General features: G+C 52.1%; 1 protein-coding gene across 2 annotated transcripts; it reads right to left on the bottom strand.

Moving 5' to 3' along the window:
- On the bottom strand, positions 1–8,762 carry SNCB (synuclein beta). 2 transcript variants are annotated; one of them, XM_039880022.1, is made up of 6 exons: positions 8,641–8,762; positions 7,846–7,975; positions 5,164–5,205; positions 4,825–4,943; positions 1,013–1,102; positions 1–641 (listed from the first exon to the last, which is right to left on the bottom strand). In XM_039880022.1, exons 2-6 carry the CDS (start codon positions 7,964–7,966, stop codon positions 609–611), a joined length of 405 nt encoding a protein of 134 aa, XP_039735956.1. In that variant the 5' UTR covers positions 7,967–7,975; positions 8,641–8,762; the 3' UTR covers positions 1–608. The 2 variants fall into 2 exon arrangements, with proteins under 2 accessions (XP_039735956.1, XP_039735957.1); XM_039880023.1 differs by lacking the exon at positions 8,641–8,762 and having other exon boundaries at positions 7,846–8,575.
- Positions 8,763–18,347: the final 9,585 nt, after the last annotated feature.

Consider the following 18,347-nt stretch of genomic DNA (forward strand, 5'->3'; position numbering starts at 1 on the left):
TACAGACAGATTGGCTTTATTCATGGACACGCTGGGGGCGGCTATGCCGTCCGCCTGGAACACGCTCACACGGAGGTTAGGGGACTTTCCATGCCACAATCACGACACACGACGTCCGCTCTTGGACCGGGCCGGCTGGGGGAGGGGACATGGCACAGCCTGGCTCCTGGTTCTAGTTTAAAAAAAGGTTCTTGGGGTCGGCGTGGGAGTGGGGTGGGAGACTCTGGGTCTACCAGGTGGCCCCTTAGAGAACCTCTGTCGGGGGTGAGCGGGAGGGAGCCGTCGTTTTCAGATTTTCGTTTAAAAACATATAGAACATGCTACATCCGCGCACACGGTGGAAGGGATGGGGCGGGGAGGTGGCAACCTAGTTGGGGAGAGGCTCCCAGTCGCGGCTGCAGCCCCAGCCCTGTCCAGGCCCCAGGGTTGGACGCGGGCAGGTGGGACAGACAGATAGACAGACACTAACACAGGCTCCGAGGGGGCGCCTCGGAGTGAAGGAAGATCTCTTGTTTGTGGGGAAGGGGTAGAAGGACAGCCCTGGCTTTGGGGGGTGGGGCAGGGACAGGGAAGGGATTGTGCTGCTGGTGGGGGTCCATCCTGGGCCCTTACGCCTCCGGCTCATACTCCTGATACTCCTCCTGTATCAGAGGGATGGGGGTGGAGTGGAGAAGAGTAACAGAAGAAGGGGTTGGAGACCAAGTGGCCAGGCCCTGGGCCCGAGAGCCCTCCCCCTCTAGGAGGAAGAGTGCATCCCCTTCCCCTTGGCAGGAAGAAACCTGGAAGTTGGGGACAACCTGGCCAGTTCTGGGCAGGGGTACCTGGGGCCCCATGCTATATCCCAGCTGTCCTCCTTCCCTGCTGCCACCTCCTGGGGCCTGGGTTCTAGAAAAGGGGGGCCTGAAGCTCCCTGGTCCAACCCTACCCTTCCAGGGACCTGTCTCTCTCCAGCTGGGGATGGCAGCAATCCTCTGGGATGCCCAAAGCCCCACCCAGCCCTTCCACCCCTCACCTGGGGTGGTTCCTCGTAACTCTCTCCCTCTGGCTCCATCAGGGGCTCTATCAGTGGCTCCTCAGCAGCTTCCTGGGCCACTTCCTCGGGCTGCGGCAGAGAAGGGACAGGGCCTGTGAGGGCAGCTGGGAATGCCCCCCACATTACTGCCCTGGGGAGCTCTTGGCTGATTAGGGGAAGGCTAGGCTTTGTTGGCAGTGCCACCAGAGTTTCGAATTAAATTGTTTAATTGGAATGCCTTGGAAATGGAATGCAGACACGAGGAGTGAAATCCCTCCAGATCCTGCTTGAAACTGTGGGTGGAGAGCAGAGCGGGGCTCTCCATACCCCTCTCCCCAGCACCTGGCAGCCTCCTGCACTTCCATCATTTCCACTGAATGGGATGGGGAGATAAGCAGCACATTCAGTCACCCATTTATCCCTACCCCCTTGGGTCAGGCTCCATGCAGCATCAGGACCCCAGAGATAACCTTGGTAGCTCCTCTGAGCTAGAGGGAGATAGAGGCTCAGGGACAGGGCTGGGCAGGGGCTCTGAGCCATTCCCCTGCCACCTTCCACCCATCCCTCCCCCAGGGCCCTGTGTGGCCTGGTTTCTTCAGCTGTTTCTATTTTAAGATAAGCTGGAAGCAACAGCTCATGGTGTTGCTTGGATGTGTGAGCTAAGACTCCCCTCCCCCTGCATCTGCTGCCCAGATGGGTGCAGACCAGCAAGCACACAAAGTGGGGGGCTACCAGACACATGGCCAGCCACTCGCAGGTGAATACATGTGCACAAACACAGGACAGAGCTGCCTGCACATAAGCACACATAATAACCTGGGGTCCATGTGTGGCTGCACAAGGCCACATGAGCTGGTGCATGCTGAACCCCTAGGGGAACTAGTAGGCCATGGGGCATACCACCTCTCCCACTTCCACACGTACTATTGTCCCTCCCTACTGGGTGGAGATAAGACTGTTGGGACCCTGGAGGGCTGGCACTGAGACTGTCTGCCTTGAGCACCTCTGTACTCTGGTTGCCTCAGCCCCATCCAGGCAGCTTCAGCTCCTTCGTATTACCTGTCTAAGTGGGCCCCCTGGGCACAGGAGTTTACACCTCCTGACATGGCTCATTCCCCCCAGTGTAGACTTGGGCACATTAAGGCCCAGGAGCTGGGGAAATGTTAGTTTGTTCGAAGTCACCCAGCTACGACCAGAACCCAGAAAAAAAACATAGTGTTAAAAATCCCAGCTGGAGCACATTGTTTGGAAACAACTCAGGTATGTCTAACAAAGAGATGCGTGTTGTGGTGTCATCACACAGGGCACAATATGGAGACCAACCAATAGTGCATGGCACAGTTTCCTGCTGAGCGGAAGAAGCCAGGTACAGAAGAGTATGTGCTTTAGGATAACATTTATATGAAGTTAAAACTTACTAATTTGTGGTGATAGGAGTCAGGAAGCAATTCCCCACAGAGGAGGAGGCAGGGCCAGGCCGAAGGGGAGGAGAGCAAAGCGCCTAGGGTGCAAGTGTTTGGAAGGCACCCACTCTCATGGCCACACAAATGAGACCCCAGACACCTCCCTTGTCTCACCCTAGTCTTGGTCCTGGGAATAGGGGCTGGAAGGGGGTCTAAAGGGGACTTCCGAAGAGCTGATGTTCTGTGTCTTGATTTGGGTATTGGTAACATGGGGGAGTTTCCCAGCCTGGCCACTCACTAGCTGCCTGGCACTTCACCCCTGATCTCAGCAGCCTCAAGTGGGAAATGAGGTGCTGTCTCTACTTTGCAGGAGTATGGGGGGTTTCTATGATTATGTGTGTGAGCAGGCTGGGATAGAGAGATGCTCAGGGACATCTCTCATGCGCAGTGGCACCGAAGACCTATGGTTTAGATTGTAAATCTATGATCTTGAGCTCCCTTGAGAGAGGAGGCTTGAGTTGTCGACAAGTGCTGGTAGGAGGAAAGCGGCCTTAGAAAGATGGTTCTGTGCAAAGGCCCCCTCAACAAACAGCCTTGAGCCTGACAGCTCAGACCCAGACCTGCCTGTCTGCACCCCAGCCCCCAGCCCCCAGCACAGGCCTGGCCCCATGTTGGCACCAAGTGACTGCAATAACATGAGCTTATCCTCCCAATCACCTTCTCAGGGAGGCAGGCAGGAGTGGGATCTTGGGCAAGGCACTTCACCTCTCAGAGCCTCAGTTCTTTCATCTGTAAAATGGGCTAATTGTGGCGCTTCCTTCATAGGGACATTATGAAGAGTCAATGAGTTACTCCATGTAACATGTCTAGGGGATCGCCAGCTCTTACAAGAGGGCAGCGAATGGGAGCCATCACTGGAAACATAATGATAAGAAATGGGAAGTCACGTAGGTGGTAAAATGCATAAGCAGGACTTCCAACAGGGGGAGGAACCAACTATGCAAAATGTCTAGAGTGGAGGGTGGGGTGGGGACTCCTCCCATAGCCCGATAGATACACTCATGCAGAATGCACACTGATTTCCTAAACCAGATGCTGAAGGAGCCCCACCCCCACAGAGGCAGAGTCTGCCCGTGTATGTGGACATACATGCAGCACCCACAGGAGGATGTCTGTGCAGACGTATGGGTCCACAGAGTGCACTGTCACAGTGGTACATTTTCATGCACATCTGTGGTCAGATATGCCCCTGCACCCCAGGGGGCAGACACGGACCATTCACATGGTCATGAGGCCACTGTCTCTTACTAAGCACTCACTGTATGCAAGCCCGTCTTAACAAGTACTTTTACAGTGGGGTCCCTGCACCTGCAGCATCAGTATCACCTGGGTACTCGTTAGAAATGCAGGTTCCCAGGCCCTACCTCAGACCTACTGAATCGAAAATTTAGGCATGGGGCCGACAGTCTGTATTTTAACTTGGCCAACTGGTGATTCTGATGCATAATTAAGTTTTGAGAACCTCTGATCTATATTATCTCTAATATAGATATAATGTAAGAGTCCTCTTATGTTCATTTCCCATCTTACAGGGAAAGAATCAAGCTCAGAAACGTGATGAGACCTGCCCAGGGTCACAGAGTCAGGAATTAGTAGAGCTGGGATTCAGATCCAGTGCTGTGAGGCTCCAAAGCTCATAGCTCTTACTCCACAGTGTGTCCCAATGGAAGCATCTGTCATTATGCACGCGGGATAGCCACCACCACTCCCCTGGGGACACCAGCCTGTGCAAACATGTGATACACAATTCACCCCTCCACCATGGTCCACACCTGCTCATGCCAGCCTCAGGGCCTTTGCATGTGCTGTTCCTATTGCATAAAATACACTTCCCACTTGGCTTGCCTCATCTCTTGGGTGTCCACTCAAATGTCACCTCCTCAGAGAAGCCCTATCAGCTAAAGTAGCCCCCTCATCCCTGGACTCTATCCCATTACACTGTTGTCTTTTCTTCATAGCACTTACCCTGTCTGAAATCATCTTGCTTATTGTTTGGCTTTTTACTATTTTCTCCCACTACAGTGTCAACTCCATGAACTCAGAAACCTATTCACTGTGGTAACCCCTAGAACAATTCCTCTCTGGCATAAATACTTGTTGAACGAAAAGAAATGAATGAATAATCAGTGACACATGCAGACATGGCCAGAAGTGGTCTAGGTCACACTTGGAAGCAGAATACATGTACATAGCCAGATCTGGGTCAAGGTCACAGAATGTGAGGCAAGGTGGCTTGTGCCCTAGACTGGATGGTGGAGCAGGGATCCTGGTGGCAGGTTTATGGGTGTGCCTGGCACATGTGTGCATGTGCACACATGCATGCGTGTGTGTGGCTTGAGGATTGCTCACCTTCAGGTCAGTGGGGAATTCCTCCTTCTTTACCAGGCCTGTGGCTGCCGCGATGTTCCCAGCCCCAGAGAACACAGCTCCTCCCAGATGTGATGCCTGTTCCTTGGTTTTCTCAGCCACTGGAGCAGCGAGAGGATTGGGGAAGGGGCTGGGGGTCAGAGTGAAGGAGACACAGGTATCCTCCTCCCCCCGTAGTATCCCAGAGCCTGCTTTTCCCGTGGAGCACCCCCAAAGCCTTGAGGGTACCCTTATCCACCATCCATCCCTGCCACCCTCTGGATCCTGGCCAGCTTTCAGACTGGGGGAGGGAAAGAGACTGTGCCAGTGCTGGGCTGGTACCTGAGGCCACTCCTTGTACCACCCCTTCTCGGGTCTTGCTTCCTGCAGGAAGATAAAGGGGCACATTTAAGGGTTCTGAACTGAGGAAACAGACTCCGGCAAGCGCGGTGGTTATAGAGTGGGCAGAGGAACCCAGATGGCAGTGGGCATCCTGGCCTCATCACTGCCTCCCTGGGCTTCTCAGGATCCCACAAGTCCCCCCTCATGGCTGCATTGAGCCCCACTTCCTCAGGACTTCTAGTTCTCCCCTCTGTCCGTCCCCCTACTTCCTCGATATGATACCACAGCCCCAGGTGGCTGTCACTTGAGTGCCAGCACTGTGCAAAGCACTCTACTTGCAGTGGGTCATTTAATTCTCTGCTCAGGGTGGGAGCATGTGGGGTGGGAATGGGGCAAATGGGTCATGTATTTGGAAAGGTGCCTCGGGTGTCTGACTGCTTACATCCCGCCTATGGGCACCTCCATTCACCACCCCCACGCCATTTCTTCTAAAGATTCTTCTAACAAGGGTGCAAATCCATTCTTCTGGCTGGAGTAGGGAGAGTCTCGGTGCTTGATGGGCCTAAGGGTGATGTACAGGTTATAGCTGACACCCACAGCACTGACTGGGCCTTCCCGAGAGGGCAGCAACTTGGTTACAGCAAAATGTGGGGCTGCTGGGAAAGGCGAAGGGGCCTGATTTGAGGTGGGTGGAGGAGACTTCAGGGGAGCGGGGGTCTCCTATCTCCTGAGGATTTGGAAACTCAGACAACACCTGAGAGACCCAGAAATGGGTGTGTGGGTAGGCTGAGGCCTGTGGGAGGGGAAGAGGCCGGTGTGGGAAGACAGGGTTCTCACACCTAAGGCCAGCCAGACCCGGGGCGAGGCGGCTGTGCATGCACCCATTTGTTCCTCCCACAAACATTTGTTGGCACCTGCTCTGTGCCAGGCTCCAGGCCAATCGCTCACTGTCAGATGGGGGTAAGAGAAGAGCAAATTCGGTGCCCAGGATCTCAAGCAGTGTGGGAGAGGACCTCCAGCCTCAAACAGTGGGGTATATGATAAGGGAGGGGGCATTGCCTGGGCCTTGACAAATGGGGAGCAGATAGATATGCAGAAAGGAGACTGCGGAGGGTACAGCAAGCACAGAAAACCATCCACGCAGGCAGGGCACAGAGAAGTGTGCATTCAGGCCTGCACGAAGCACCTCAATGCCATCTGTGTGCCTGCAGTGATGGGAATGGTGAGAAACAAAGCTGGAAACACTGAGCGAGGCAGGACCATGCCGGGTTACAGGCAGCTGAGGCTTAACTGTGTAGGGACTGGGCTGCCGGGGGCTCTTGGGCAGGGGGATGAGGCAGAGGGAGGCCAGAGTCGGTCGGCATGTGTGGGCTCAAGCGTTGTCCCTGCCTCTATCACCTTTGTTCCAGCTCCAACCACTTTTGTCTGGTGGCTACACGATTTCCTAGGCGGTCTCTGCGATTTGCTCTATCCCAATGCCTGAGGGACCTTTTTAAACTGAAATCTGATCATGTTGGTGCCTAGCTTACAGTCTCTCATGGTAATTATAACAGTGCTTTATCCGGGCCTACAAGGGCCCCTCATCAATGGGCTCTCGCCCACCTATCCCTGCTTCCTGTCCTTTGCTCTCCAGCCTCCACCCTGGCTCCTTATTCTCAGGGCTCAGCCCAAATGCCACCTTCTTTGACTACCCTACCAAAGTGGCCCCCACCCCAGCTACTTGATGTCAAATCCCATTTTTGGAATGCTCTGTGTCACATCAGGAGAGAGGGCAACTTTGTCTCTTGTCCACTGTTATATCCCCAGGAGCCACACAATGGCTGGCACATAGTAGGTGGTCAATAAATACCTTTCAAATGACCGTAAACCCAAATCTGCCCTGGACAAAGTTAATCAGCCCTCTTCAGCCTGCATAGAGGACAAGAAAGGCCTGAATCATGGAGAGGATTCAGTAAATGTCAGTTTCTGGGCCTTCCCTTTATGCAAATGAGGGAAGGCTCCCTCTCCTTTCAGACTTAGGGTGAGAGATTTAACCACTTGGCCTTTGTCCTGATGCCAGCTGGCAGCTGCAAGGAGGGGGGACCCAGAGGAGCGATGGCAGTGGTGGACCTACAGGCGCTGGGAGGCAGGGAGACATGGAGAGGGACTGTGAGGTGGAAGTAGCTGGAGAGGAGGGCTGGGAGGAAGCCCCAAAAATATAGGAGGGAGGGCAGGCAAGGGGAGGGGTGGGGCCTTGGAGTCCGGAAAGCTTGGCTCAAACTCCAGCTTCAGATTTCATCAGCTGTGTGACCTTCAGCAAGACAGTCAAACCTCTGGGAAGTTTCCCTGGTCTGTGGAATGGGCAGGGAGCATTAAATGAGGTGATGGATGTTATGACACTTTACACAGCACTTGGCAGAGAGTAAGGGCTCAACACCAGCTAACTATTACTAATGAGAAGAAGAAAAGGAAGCCTATCTGCTTCAATCACTCCCTCTGTCCCTGGCCTTCCCCTGAACCCCACCCTCACCAACCCTCCCTCCTCATTCCCCCTCCTGTGGCTGAGTCCCCAGTGACCCCAGCTGACCCACCTTATCTGCTGACTCATATTCTCCCGCCCAGACCCCGCACTCCCTCCCTCTAAGGACCCCAGACCAAATTCCCCGGGGACACCCAAACCCCGCAGCCCCGCCCCTCGCCCACCGACGTAGAGGACGCCCTCCTTGGTCTTCTCCGCGGCCTCGGTGACCCCCTGCTTGGTTTTCTCAGCAGCGGCCACGACACCCTCCTTGGCCATGGACAGGCCCTTCATGAACACGTCCATCCTGGAGGCCTGGGGAGGGCGAACATACGGGCGCGGTGCGCTGGCCCTGCACCCTCACCCCAGTTCTTCCCGAGGGACGCGCGGGGCCCCTTCCCCTTTCTCCTGAGACCACAGCACCCTGTGGGCCCGGAGCCCCCTCCCGCCTTTCTCTGTCCCCAGCGCGAGGCCACAGGGCCGCGGCGAGTCCTAGCGTCCTTGAAACCCGAAGACACGGGAGGGGCCAACGCCTCGGTTTTCCGGGGCCCCGCAACCTACAGCCCTGCGGAACAGGAGTGCGGGACTCGGCACGAAGCCCCGGAACCTGCCTGTACGCACACGACAGTGTCACACGGCCAAGCACACAAACACACTCCATGGACACGCTCATGTGAACATACAGGACACGCAGACGTTCAAACGCGCACTGACACTGACAAACACGGGTACACGGGCGCGGACGCACGTCCACACACGGCCACCCAGGCAGTTGCAGACAGAGCAGCAGACACACATTCCCCGGGGCGCACACTGACACGCATCCACAGGCGCCCTCTCTACGTTCTCCAGCCTCTTCCTCAACCCCTTCCGCATCCCACGCAGCCCCCTCTCCAAACTCAGACCCTTTCCAAACCCACCTGGTCCCCTCTCCATCCCAGCCCTTCCCTTTCTTGGCTCCCGGAGCGCGGCCACCTCACCTGGATGCGGGGCCCGAGCTGGGGATGGAGCGGCGGCTGAGGTGGGCGGGCGCAAGGGCTCAGCTAGGCTGGTCTGGGGTGGGCTTGGAGCTGGTTGGGGATCCGGCCGTGGCCAGGCGCTCAGGTCAGTCTGCAGCAGGCGGGGCGCGGGCCCTGAGCCGGGCGCAGCAGTGCCCGGGCCTTGGGTGCGTCGCCGGCCGCCGCTCCTGCCTTGAGCCCTGCTCGCTCGCGCACTCCGGCTCTGGCTCCCGCTCCCGCTCCCGCGCTGCGGCAGCTCTGAGCTCAGCGCTCCCCACTGGCGGCTGCACCGCCCCCTCGGCCTGACTGACAAGGGGGCGGGGAGGGTGACATCTCCGCAGAGTCTCCTAGCCTCCCGGGCCCGGCAAGAGACGCGCAGCTGGGAACCCCGGAGCGTCAGACTCAGGTCCTGCCCCCAAGAGACCATTCTGGTGGGAGAGACAATGCGGCGTGCTAAGAATGGAGAAGAAATAGTGCAAAGGGCTTTGTAGTTCAGACGGGTTCGAATCTCAGCTGTTTTTTGTTTGTTTGTTTGTTTTGTAATTAACTGGGACTTTGAGCTACTCAGCTCGCCTTTCTGAATGTGTTTCCTTTTCTGTAAAATACAGATGATTCATTCAACGAACGTTTATTGAGCGCTTAGACAGATGCCAGGTGGATTGGAGGCTGGAGACAATGGAAAAGAAAAACAGGGTCCCTGCTCTTGGGGAGCTTACAATGGTGTGTGTTGTGTGTCGCAGGGATGGGAAACAGAAAATAAAACTGGCAACACTTAAACCAGAGCTATTTCGGCTTGTGAGAAGTGTAAAGAAGATAATAGATTGGTGATGTAACAGAAAGACTAGAGGAGGGGCACCTGAGACAGAGTAGTCAGGGAAGGCCTCTGTGAGGATGTGAATGGAATCAAAGACCCCAGAGAGGCACCAAGGCCAAGATGAGTGAAGGCAAGACCCACAGAGAGGAAACTGCTAGTGCAAAGGCCCTGTGGCAGGACTGTGCTTCAGAACAGATAAAAGGCAGTACAGCTGGAGAGCCAGGAGGGAAGGAGAAGGATGCTGACAAGACAACTTTTTGAATGGTTAGGGCGAAGATTGCCAAAAATTGTCTTAGAATGCCAGGAACCCATAGGCCCTCAGTCAGTGCTATGACAGAATTATGCCCAAGAAGCTGGGATCCCAGAGGAAGGGGATTCTGACAGCTTAGAGGGGCTTAGGGATGGCTGGACAGAGGAGGTGACATCTAAGATGGGCCTCGTGGAACAGGCAAGATTTTATCTGGCAGATAAAAGAGGGAGTTTTGGTCTGTGGGTACAGCATGGGCAGAGGTGCTATGGCTGGAAAGGCAGGGTGTATAAGTGACAGGTGATGAGGTGAGGGGCAGCCAGCAGCCAGAGTGCAGGGCATGGAAAAAAAATGTTCACAGGCCGCTAGTAGAGCTGCAAATTGGGCATGCTTTTTGGAAGGTAATTTGGCAATGTTTACCTAAGACACAAATGCACGCTCCTTTTGAGCCAACAGTTCCCCTTCCAGGAATTTATCTCTTGGATCTATACTCGTACAAGCGCACAAAGACATTCGTACAAGGATATTCACTGTAGCCTGGTTTCTTGTAGCAAAAAAATGAAAAAACCTAAATGTCCATCTGTAGAGAACTGGCTAGTTAATTGTGGTACATTCACTTGGTCAAATGCTATGTTGCCATTAGAAAGCACATGCTATATATATTATAGACATCTTGTATACAAATATATACAGACTTACTTATATCTGGATATTCAAAGAACAGATCTGCAAGGACTGCCAAAAAATCCACCAACAGTGGTTGTCCCTGGCAAACGGGGTAGAGAGGACTTAGGGAGAGAAGCTTTGACTTTCATTGCCTTCCTTCTTATGCTATGTGATTATTTTACCTTGAATAGAATTTTACTTGTATGATTTTAAAAGCTAGCATGGGGGACATCTGTCATTATCGCTGCCCTCTCGGCATCAGAATTGCCCCTTCCTAGGTTTGGGGGATCCCCCACCTTATGAGGCAGAGCCCACCTCCCTCTCTAGATACTTGCAATGCTTTCCCAGGCTTCCTTGCAGCTAGGACCTGTGAGGTCAGCCCCAGACACCCCAGCCTCAGATTCAGAATCTGAAGCTAGTGCCAGAGCAGCAGGGAAGGAGGAAGTCTGCTCTGGTAAGGACAGGTGGCATTGTCAGTGGCAGCTCTTGCCAGGGGTCATTGGGGCATCAGTTACACTGCTTCTGGGAATACCCAGCGTGACAGGGCAAGCTGCACTGTCCATGTTCATAGCGTCAGAGGAGTCTTTCTAGGCCTGCTTGGCACTGTTATTTGGGATATCATTCCAGGCTTGGAGAATTCCCTGGCATTCCGAGAGAGTTTTGAGCTGCTCTGTATTGGTTAATAAATGTATCTGCTTAAATTAGCTACAAATGATTTCTGCAACTCGGGACTGAGAACCCCTGAATGTCAGAGTAGGTGACGAGAAAGGACTGAGGAGGAAAGAAGAGAGGAGGAAGAGAGAAAGACCGGATGAAGGGTATCTGTGCTTCCTATGTCATTGCAGGACTTTTAAGTGCAAGAGAGACCTATACAAGATTTGCATTTTAAGGGGCCAGGTGGAGGTGGGTTGGAAGGGGCCATGGCTAGAAGCAGCAAGATCAGTGAGGAGGCTGAAGCAGAATCCATGGGAGAGAACGTCAGAGCCTGAACTAGGGAAGCCGCGATGAGGCTGGAACAGGACCAAGGAAGATTTGGGTATTATTTGGAAGGTAACTTATCAGGTGCAAGAGAAGAGGGAGAAGGATGAGTCTAGGATGATTCCCAGGTTCCTGGCTTGAATATTGGGGTGAATGCTGCTGCAGCAAAGTGCAATAGGCATTGAGGGGCTGGAACAGTGTGTGTGCGTATGGTGATGGTGAGCTTGTTTGGGGCATGATGAATGTGCGGTGCCTGGTAGACAGGCTGGAGGAGGTGTCCAGTAGATGGTAGGATATCTGAGTCCAGAGCTCAGGCAGTCACTCCAGGCTGGCTTCAGGTATAGATTTGGGCCATGGTATACCAGGAAATCTTTAAAGCGTGGCTCTCCAAGTGGAGAAACACCTTGATCTGTAGTTTGCTGATACCTGTAGTGTAAATTCTCCCTCCATGGTTGCTTTCAAGCTGTCGATGTGATGTCACTGAGAATTGGAAAGAGACATGCTGTATTTTCACCATACAGAAGATATAGATTAAAAAAAAAAAAAAAACCTTAAGAGTAGAGATACTGGTCAAATAATTAGAAAGCGATATTTTGAGTGTTTATTATATTTGTTTTTAACATAAATGATATCATAAGTTTATAATGGCTTTTACAAGTGGTTCATAAAATTCCTGAAACTTTAATGATTGTTCTCAGGAGCTGGTCCATACCAGCCCAATACCCTACTGGATCTGGAGTCGTCCAGAGGTGGCAGCTGGAGCCATGGGGATGATGTGATCGCCCAGGGGAACATGGAGAGTGAAAACAAGAGAAGACCTGGAACAGAATTCCAAGGCACTGCAACCTTCACAGGCAGAGAAGCCTGGGGAAAAGACTGAGAGGGAGCAGCTCCGAGAGGAGAAGAAGCTGAAGAGAGCAGTAGCAGGGCAACCAAGGGCATTAGAGGACAACAGGATAAATACTAGAGAAGCCAAAGCCATGAGGAGTGAAGTCCTCAGATTGGCAGCAAGTGGGCTGTTGGATTGTTTAACAGCTGTATGCGGGGAGGGAGAGCTCTGGGAGCCCAGGAGAGAAGGAGCATCCAGGGAAAGTGGCCAGGACAAAGTGACATTCAAGCTGGGTTTTGAAAGATGAGAAAGGTCTTACAAGTGGTGGTAAGCATTCCTGGCAGAGGATCTGGCAGGTGAAAAAGCCTAGAGTGTAGAGGGAACAGAAAACAGGTTAAATTCCAAATTAGGCAGAAAGTTCATTTGGTTGCTAGTACAAAAGCTTAGGCTAAGCAGGTGTTTATCCTTTCACTTAAAGAAGTCCAACGGGAGGCAGGCCACCGTTTGTGTGATGATGCCTACCTTCCTGTTGCGTCATTCTTAGTACGCGGATTCCACCTTCAAGGCCACCTCATGGTCCAAGATGGCTGCTGCAGCTCCAGCCATCATGTCTATGCAGAAAGCAGGAGGAGAAATAGGGTAAAAAAAAAGCACCTTCCAGTTGTCTGTCTCTTTCGTGAGTTTTCCCAGAAGCCGAGCCAACGACTGCTGCTTCTCTCTCACTGGCTCTGCCTAGGCACAGCGAGGCTGCAAAAGTGTGGTCACTCAGCTGGGCATTGACTTCCTGGAATCAAAGTAGGAGAAGGGAGAATGGTTACTGGGTAAGCTGCTAGCATCTCTGTCACTGTTTCTTTTCACACCAATTCTTTTGTTTTGAAAAATATCAAATCTAGAGAAAAGTTGCAAGCATAGTACAATGAACAGAACCTCCAGAAAAGTTGCAATATTAGTACAATGACTACCCAAATATCTTTCACCTAGATTCACTAATTGTTAACATTTGCTACATGTTTTTTGCTTTCTCTCTACATGTGCTGTCACTCAAAGAAGGGGACACGGTTACTGGGCCACCACTTTCTGGCATAATGGATCCTTTACCTCGTGCCACACTGCTGGTCCCCTTAGGGCAGAGCTCAGATCCCCAGTTCTCTTTCTGGCCAGGCCCTAAACCCGTGAGTTCTCAGGGCCTGCTCCTGGTTTCTGTTCTCTCTGGCCCTGAAAATAGGCCTCTGCATTCCTCCTTCCCCTCTCACCTCCCTGAGAATGTACTAAGGAGAACGGTTATTGAGGCTTCCTGAGAGGGAAGTGGGGAGAATGTGGGGAAGGGGATGTTAGAAAATCCCAGCAGAAGTGGCTGGAGCAGAAGGCGTTTTCTTCGGAAGATCCTGGAGATGCCATCCCTGTGTGGGTCTGCAAAAACCCAGATGTGCTTTTATAACTGCCTGTGGTGCCTGACAGCGTGATTAAACATTTATCAACATTCCTGCCATTTTCAGAGGCCTCAGGTTGGGGAGGAAGACGGGCAAGCAGGATGAGGGCTGACAACAGAGAGAGGAATGGTGATATTTATTGACCACTTACTGTGTGCCAGGAACTACAGCCGTTATATCATTAAGCCCTAAAAAGAATTCTTTAAAGTGGGCATTTTCATTCTGAATTTACAGATGAGAGAACAGATATCCAGAGAGGAGAAGTCACTGGTAACTGGTTATTGACATCTATTCCTTTCAATCAGTTTTTCCTGAGTGCTTACTGTGTACTAGGTACTGTTCTAAGTACCAGAGATTGAGCAGAAAACATGACTAGTGAAGTGCTCGCTCTTCTAGAACATTCCAGTAGGAAGCGACAATTAACAAATGAACTAGTAACCAAACAAGATGCTTTAGATCGTTACTCTTGTCAAAATTGGCTACGTTCACCTTGTTAAATCTAATGGTCAACTCTCCCTCCTTGCTCTGACCTCTGAGTGCTTGTTATGAGCCAGGTCCTGTTCTAGGCACTGGAGAACACAGCTGTGAATGAAAGAGGCCTTGGGGACCTTATGTTCTCATAGAGGAAGGCAGATGATAAGGAAAATAAATAAGTAAAATCTATGGTGCTGGAGTGAGGCTGAGGGCCTGGACTGTTCAATACGGTGGGCAGGGAAGGCCTGACTTAAGAATGGAGAGACGAGCCAGTGTAAACTGCTAAGGCAGGAGTGGGCCTGGCACGTTCGAAGACCTGCAAGGAGGCCAATGTGGCTGGAGCAAGCGAGTAGGAAAGGAGAGCAGAGAGCTGATAGGGCCCTGCGGACACTGGACACTGTGACGTGAGCAGAGGAGCAACATGCCCTGATTTGCATTTTAAGTGCCACTCTGTAGGGAGTAGAATGTGCTTGGGCAAGGGTGGAAGTATCAGTTCAGATGCCACTGTCACAATACAGACAAGATGACAGTCACTTGGGTTAGGGTGGTGGCAATGGAAATGGAGAGAAGTGTTCGGATCCTGGATCTATTAGGAAGATAGAGAGAGCCGAAGATAAAATGTGCTGGTGGATTAGAAAGAGAGGAGTCTAGGACAGTTCCAGAATTTTTGGCTGAGCAATTGGAAGAATAGAGAAGATTGTGGGTGGGGCAGGTCTGGGGACCAGGGAAGGTCAGGAATACAGCTTTGGATGCAATAATCCTGAGAGAGAGGCATATTAGATGCCCAGGTGGAGCTGTGAGCAGACATTTGGATGTGCTTTTCTGGATTCTGGGTCGGGGTCCCAGGTATACTGGATATGTGACATTTATGCCCACGGCTGGATGAGGTCATGAAACAGCAAGTGTTGCCAGAGCAGAGAAGAGATCCAAGGGCTTAGTCCTGGAGCCTTCAAAGCAACGAGGAGGAACCATCAATTTTGTTCACATTTGTGTTCCCTGTGCCTAAAACAGTATCTGGTGCAAGGTAACTGCTAGATCAGTATTTGTTGAATGAATAGCTAAATGAATGAATGAATGAGTGAATGAATGAATGGTGCTAAATACTAAGAAGGAAATAAAACAGGGTGACAAGTTAAAGAGTGCATGGGGGAGAGTGGTCTACTTTAGGTAGGGTGGTCAGGGAGGGCCTCTCTGAGGTGGCATTTGAGCCAAGCCCTAAAGGACAAGGAAGAGAAGTCAGTCATGTAAAGGGTTGCAAAGAAAAAGCGAGTGCAAAGGCCCAGAGGTAGGAGTGAACCTGGCCTGTTGAAAGATCAGAGTATTTGAGGCATTGTGAGGCTGGATCATGCAAGAATTTTTATGCCCATTACCTGGACTTTGAATCACATCGTGAATGTTCTGGAGGGTTTTAAACAGGGGAGTTAAGGAGTTAAGTGATCAGATTAATATTTTAAATGACCCTCTGAGGCATGTGGAGAATTTTCTATAGGGAGGCAGGGGTGGAAGCAAAGAGAGTGGTAGGGGAGACCCGGGCACTGGCCCAGGCCAGAGATGGCAGAGCATGCCTGGCATGGGGGCTGCGAGGAGGGTGAGGAGTGGGCAGATGCAAGATATTTAGGAACAAAAGTTGGGATTTAAGAGCTTCTGCTTGTTCAACCCCACTGTGAAGATGTCCCCCAGAGATAGAATTAGGACGGCCTTGGGTAGAGGCCAGGACCCCTGTGGGGCCATGGTTTCTCCTTAGTCACTCAAGCTGGAAGATGTAGAAGATGGTGGGAAGGGTGCTGTGGCTGACAGGGTCATTCCATGCCAGGCTCTGGGCCAGGACTCCAAGGCAGCTGAGACTGTGTGCTGGGGGAGAGTCCTTTCTTCCTTTTCTCCATCAAATCTAGATTCATGATCTCTCCCCAGGCTTGGCCTTCTTCCAGCGCTTCATCTGTCCAAAATTTTTCAACATTCCTCCCATTGGGAGGTAATATTTTGTCTTGTCCTTGAATGTGGGCCCTGGGACTCAAATACATGAGTCCCATGAGACATGATGGTGTGCCAGATTTGGGCCCAGACCTTAAAAAACTGGCAGCCTCTGCTTCCTGTCTCTTGAGACGCTCACTCTGGGAACCCAGCCACTATAAGAAGGCACAGCAGCCACGTGGAGAGGCCACAGCGAGCTATCCCAGCAGACACCCCCAGCTGAGGTTCCAGCTGACCACCAGCATCAACTACCCCACTGGGAGTGAGCAGATGACTGCAGCTTCAGTCTGTGGGCTACACCAACCGATAGTGCTTTGGAGCAAAGACGAGCTGTCTCTACTGAGTGCTACCCAAATTGCAGATCTGTGAGCAGAAAAAAAAAAGATTATTGGGTGGATTGTTATGCAATAACAGTTAGCTGGGACGCCATGCCCCACTTCTCCAGAGCCTGTCCCTCACCAAACACCACAGAGTCTTCCTTCTAAATACCTCTGAAATCCAGCATGTTCTCTCCATCTTCTCTGGGCTACTACATGAGCATCCTAATAGATCTGCCTCCACTCGCTCTTGCTGCCATTGAGTCTGTTTCCCACACAGAATTCCAGAGAACTTGCTGGAAAGCTCATCCGCTTACTTGAGCAACCCATCCATACCTATCTGAGGCGCTTGATGGCTCTCCATGTTCCTAGGATCAAGACATACCATCTTTTCCTCCTTCAGGTTTCACCACACTGGTCTTTCTTGTCTTCCTCTAGTACCCATGTTCCCTTCGCCCCGGAGCTGATGCTGCCCCATGCCCTGAGATACCCTCCCCCACCCATCTAGCTCACGCTCACTCATGCTTTAAGTCTCGGCTCAAACATCACCTCCTCCATGAACTGCCTCTAAGCCAGTGGTTCTTGAAATGGGGTCCCTGACCAGCATCATCATGGAATTTACTGGAAATGCCAGTTCTCAGGACCAAGCCCAGCACCAAGGGATCAGAAATTCTGGGCCAGGACCCTGCGGTCTGTTTAACAAGCCCTGCAGGTGATTCTGATCCACGCGCTTGAGAACTGCGGCTCTAAAGCCCGCTATTCAGGTCATGGACTCTACCTGCGAATTCCTTTCCTTCAGAGGTCTATATTGGTGATGACAAATGTAGCCTTTGTGATATCATCTGATGTCGGGCTCCCTGATAGCCCAGGGCTTGGGGGCCACCCAGGTTTTGCTCCTCACCACCTCCTAGTACATAACCGCATGCCTGGCACATACCTGGCACATACTTAGGGGACGGGGTTGCACAGATATTGACTGTCAGCCTCCAGGTGGTCATGGGCTTCCCTGAGGGGTGGGGTTGGGAGGAGGGGCTGGCCCTTTACGGATCTGAGTTCCTGAAAGTGGCCAAGGGGAGGATGAGAAACCTTCTTAAGAATCTTGGGGAGACTTCAGCCCCTGCAGAAAAGGGTACTGTTCAGAAGGCTGGGAGAGGGTAACCAGAGCCAGAGTTTCCCCCTCCATCTTTCCCTTCCCAGTTCCCCCCACACCCTGGGTCCCCCTCAGATGATTTCTATTGACCTCTGAGCCAGGCCTTGTTATGGGCTTTTTCTGTTTTATATCATTTAATGCAATGAGCTTCTGAGCTGTGTGTCATTCACGTGTTGCAGATGGGGAAATAGACTACAGAGGTTCAGTGACTTGGCTGAGGTCAGGGCAGGGGGACTTGAGCCCCAGCTGTGTGGCACTGCCCCTCGCCGTTCATGCCCAGGTGGGAGGTACTCAGGCCCGGAGTGCAGGGGCCCATGGGGCCGTGTGGAACCTCATTTGCTCCTCAGCTGCCCTGGGTTGTGGACCTGTGAGGTAGAGGCCCCAGTGTTGCCAGATCTTCCAAAATTTTCAAGAGAAACCAAAAACGTGGATTTTTAATATACAATCTCCCTGTTTCTGAATGATTACATTTAAAATAAACTCAAATGTGTCATCTAGAGACCAGATAAATGCCTATGTCAGATGACATTGGTGGCCAAATCGAGGGAGTGAATGGCAGCAGAGATAAACAAGGAAACACCACAATGAATGTATAAAGTCTCTGACCTGGCCTCACCCGGCTATGTTAGAGTCACTGCTTCTGCCATCTCTGGGACAGTTGCTTTAAATTCAGGGCCCACCCTCTGTGGGATGCAGTTTCACTAAGGGCAGACCCCTAATATTGAAACAGGCCCCTCTGTTTAAAACCCTCCAGGACACCCAGGATGTGATTCAAAGTCCTGTCTCAGCCTTCCCATGTGGGTGTGGCTGGGT

Source organism: Pteropus medius, unplaced genomic scaffold (assembly GCF_902729225.1).
Source record: "Pteropus medius unplaced genomic scaffold, Ma_sr-lr_union100, whole genome shotgun sequence".
Taxonomy (NCBI): domain Eukaryota; kingdom Metazoa; phylum Chordata; class Mammalia; order Chiroptera; family Pteropodidae; genus Pteropus; species Pteropus medius.

Bases quoted from the DNA above. Each gene is read 5' to 3' on its own strand.
- SNCB (XM_039880022.1), bottom strand. From the start codon at position 7,966: ATGGACGTGTTCATGAAGGGCCTGTCCATGGCCAAGGAGGGTGTCGTG. The intron at 4,944-5,163 runs GTACCAGCCCAG...TCGCTGCTCCAG, and splicing joins GGTACAAGGAGTGGCCTCAG to TGGCTGAGAAAACCAAGGAA. The intron at 642-1,012 runs GTGAGGGGTGGA...CCTCTGATACAG, and splicing joins GTTACGAGGAACCACCCCAG to GAGGAGTATCAGGAGTATGA.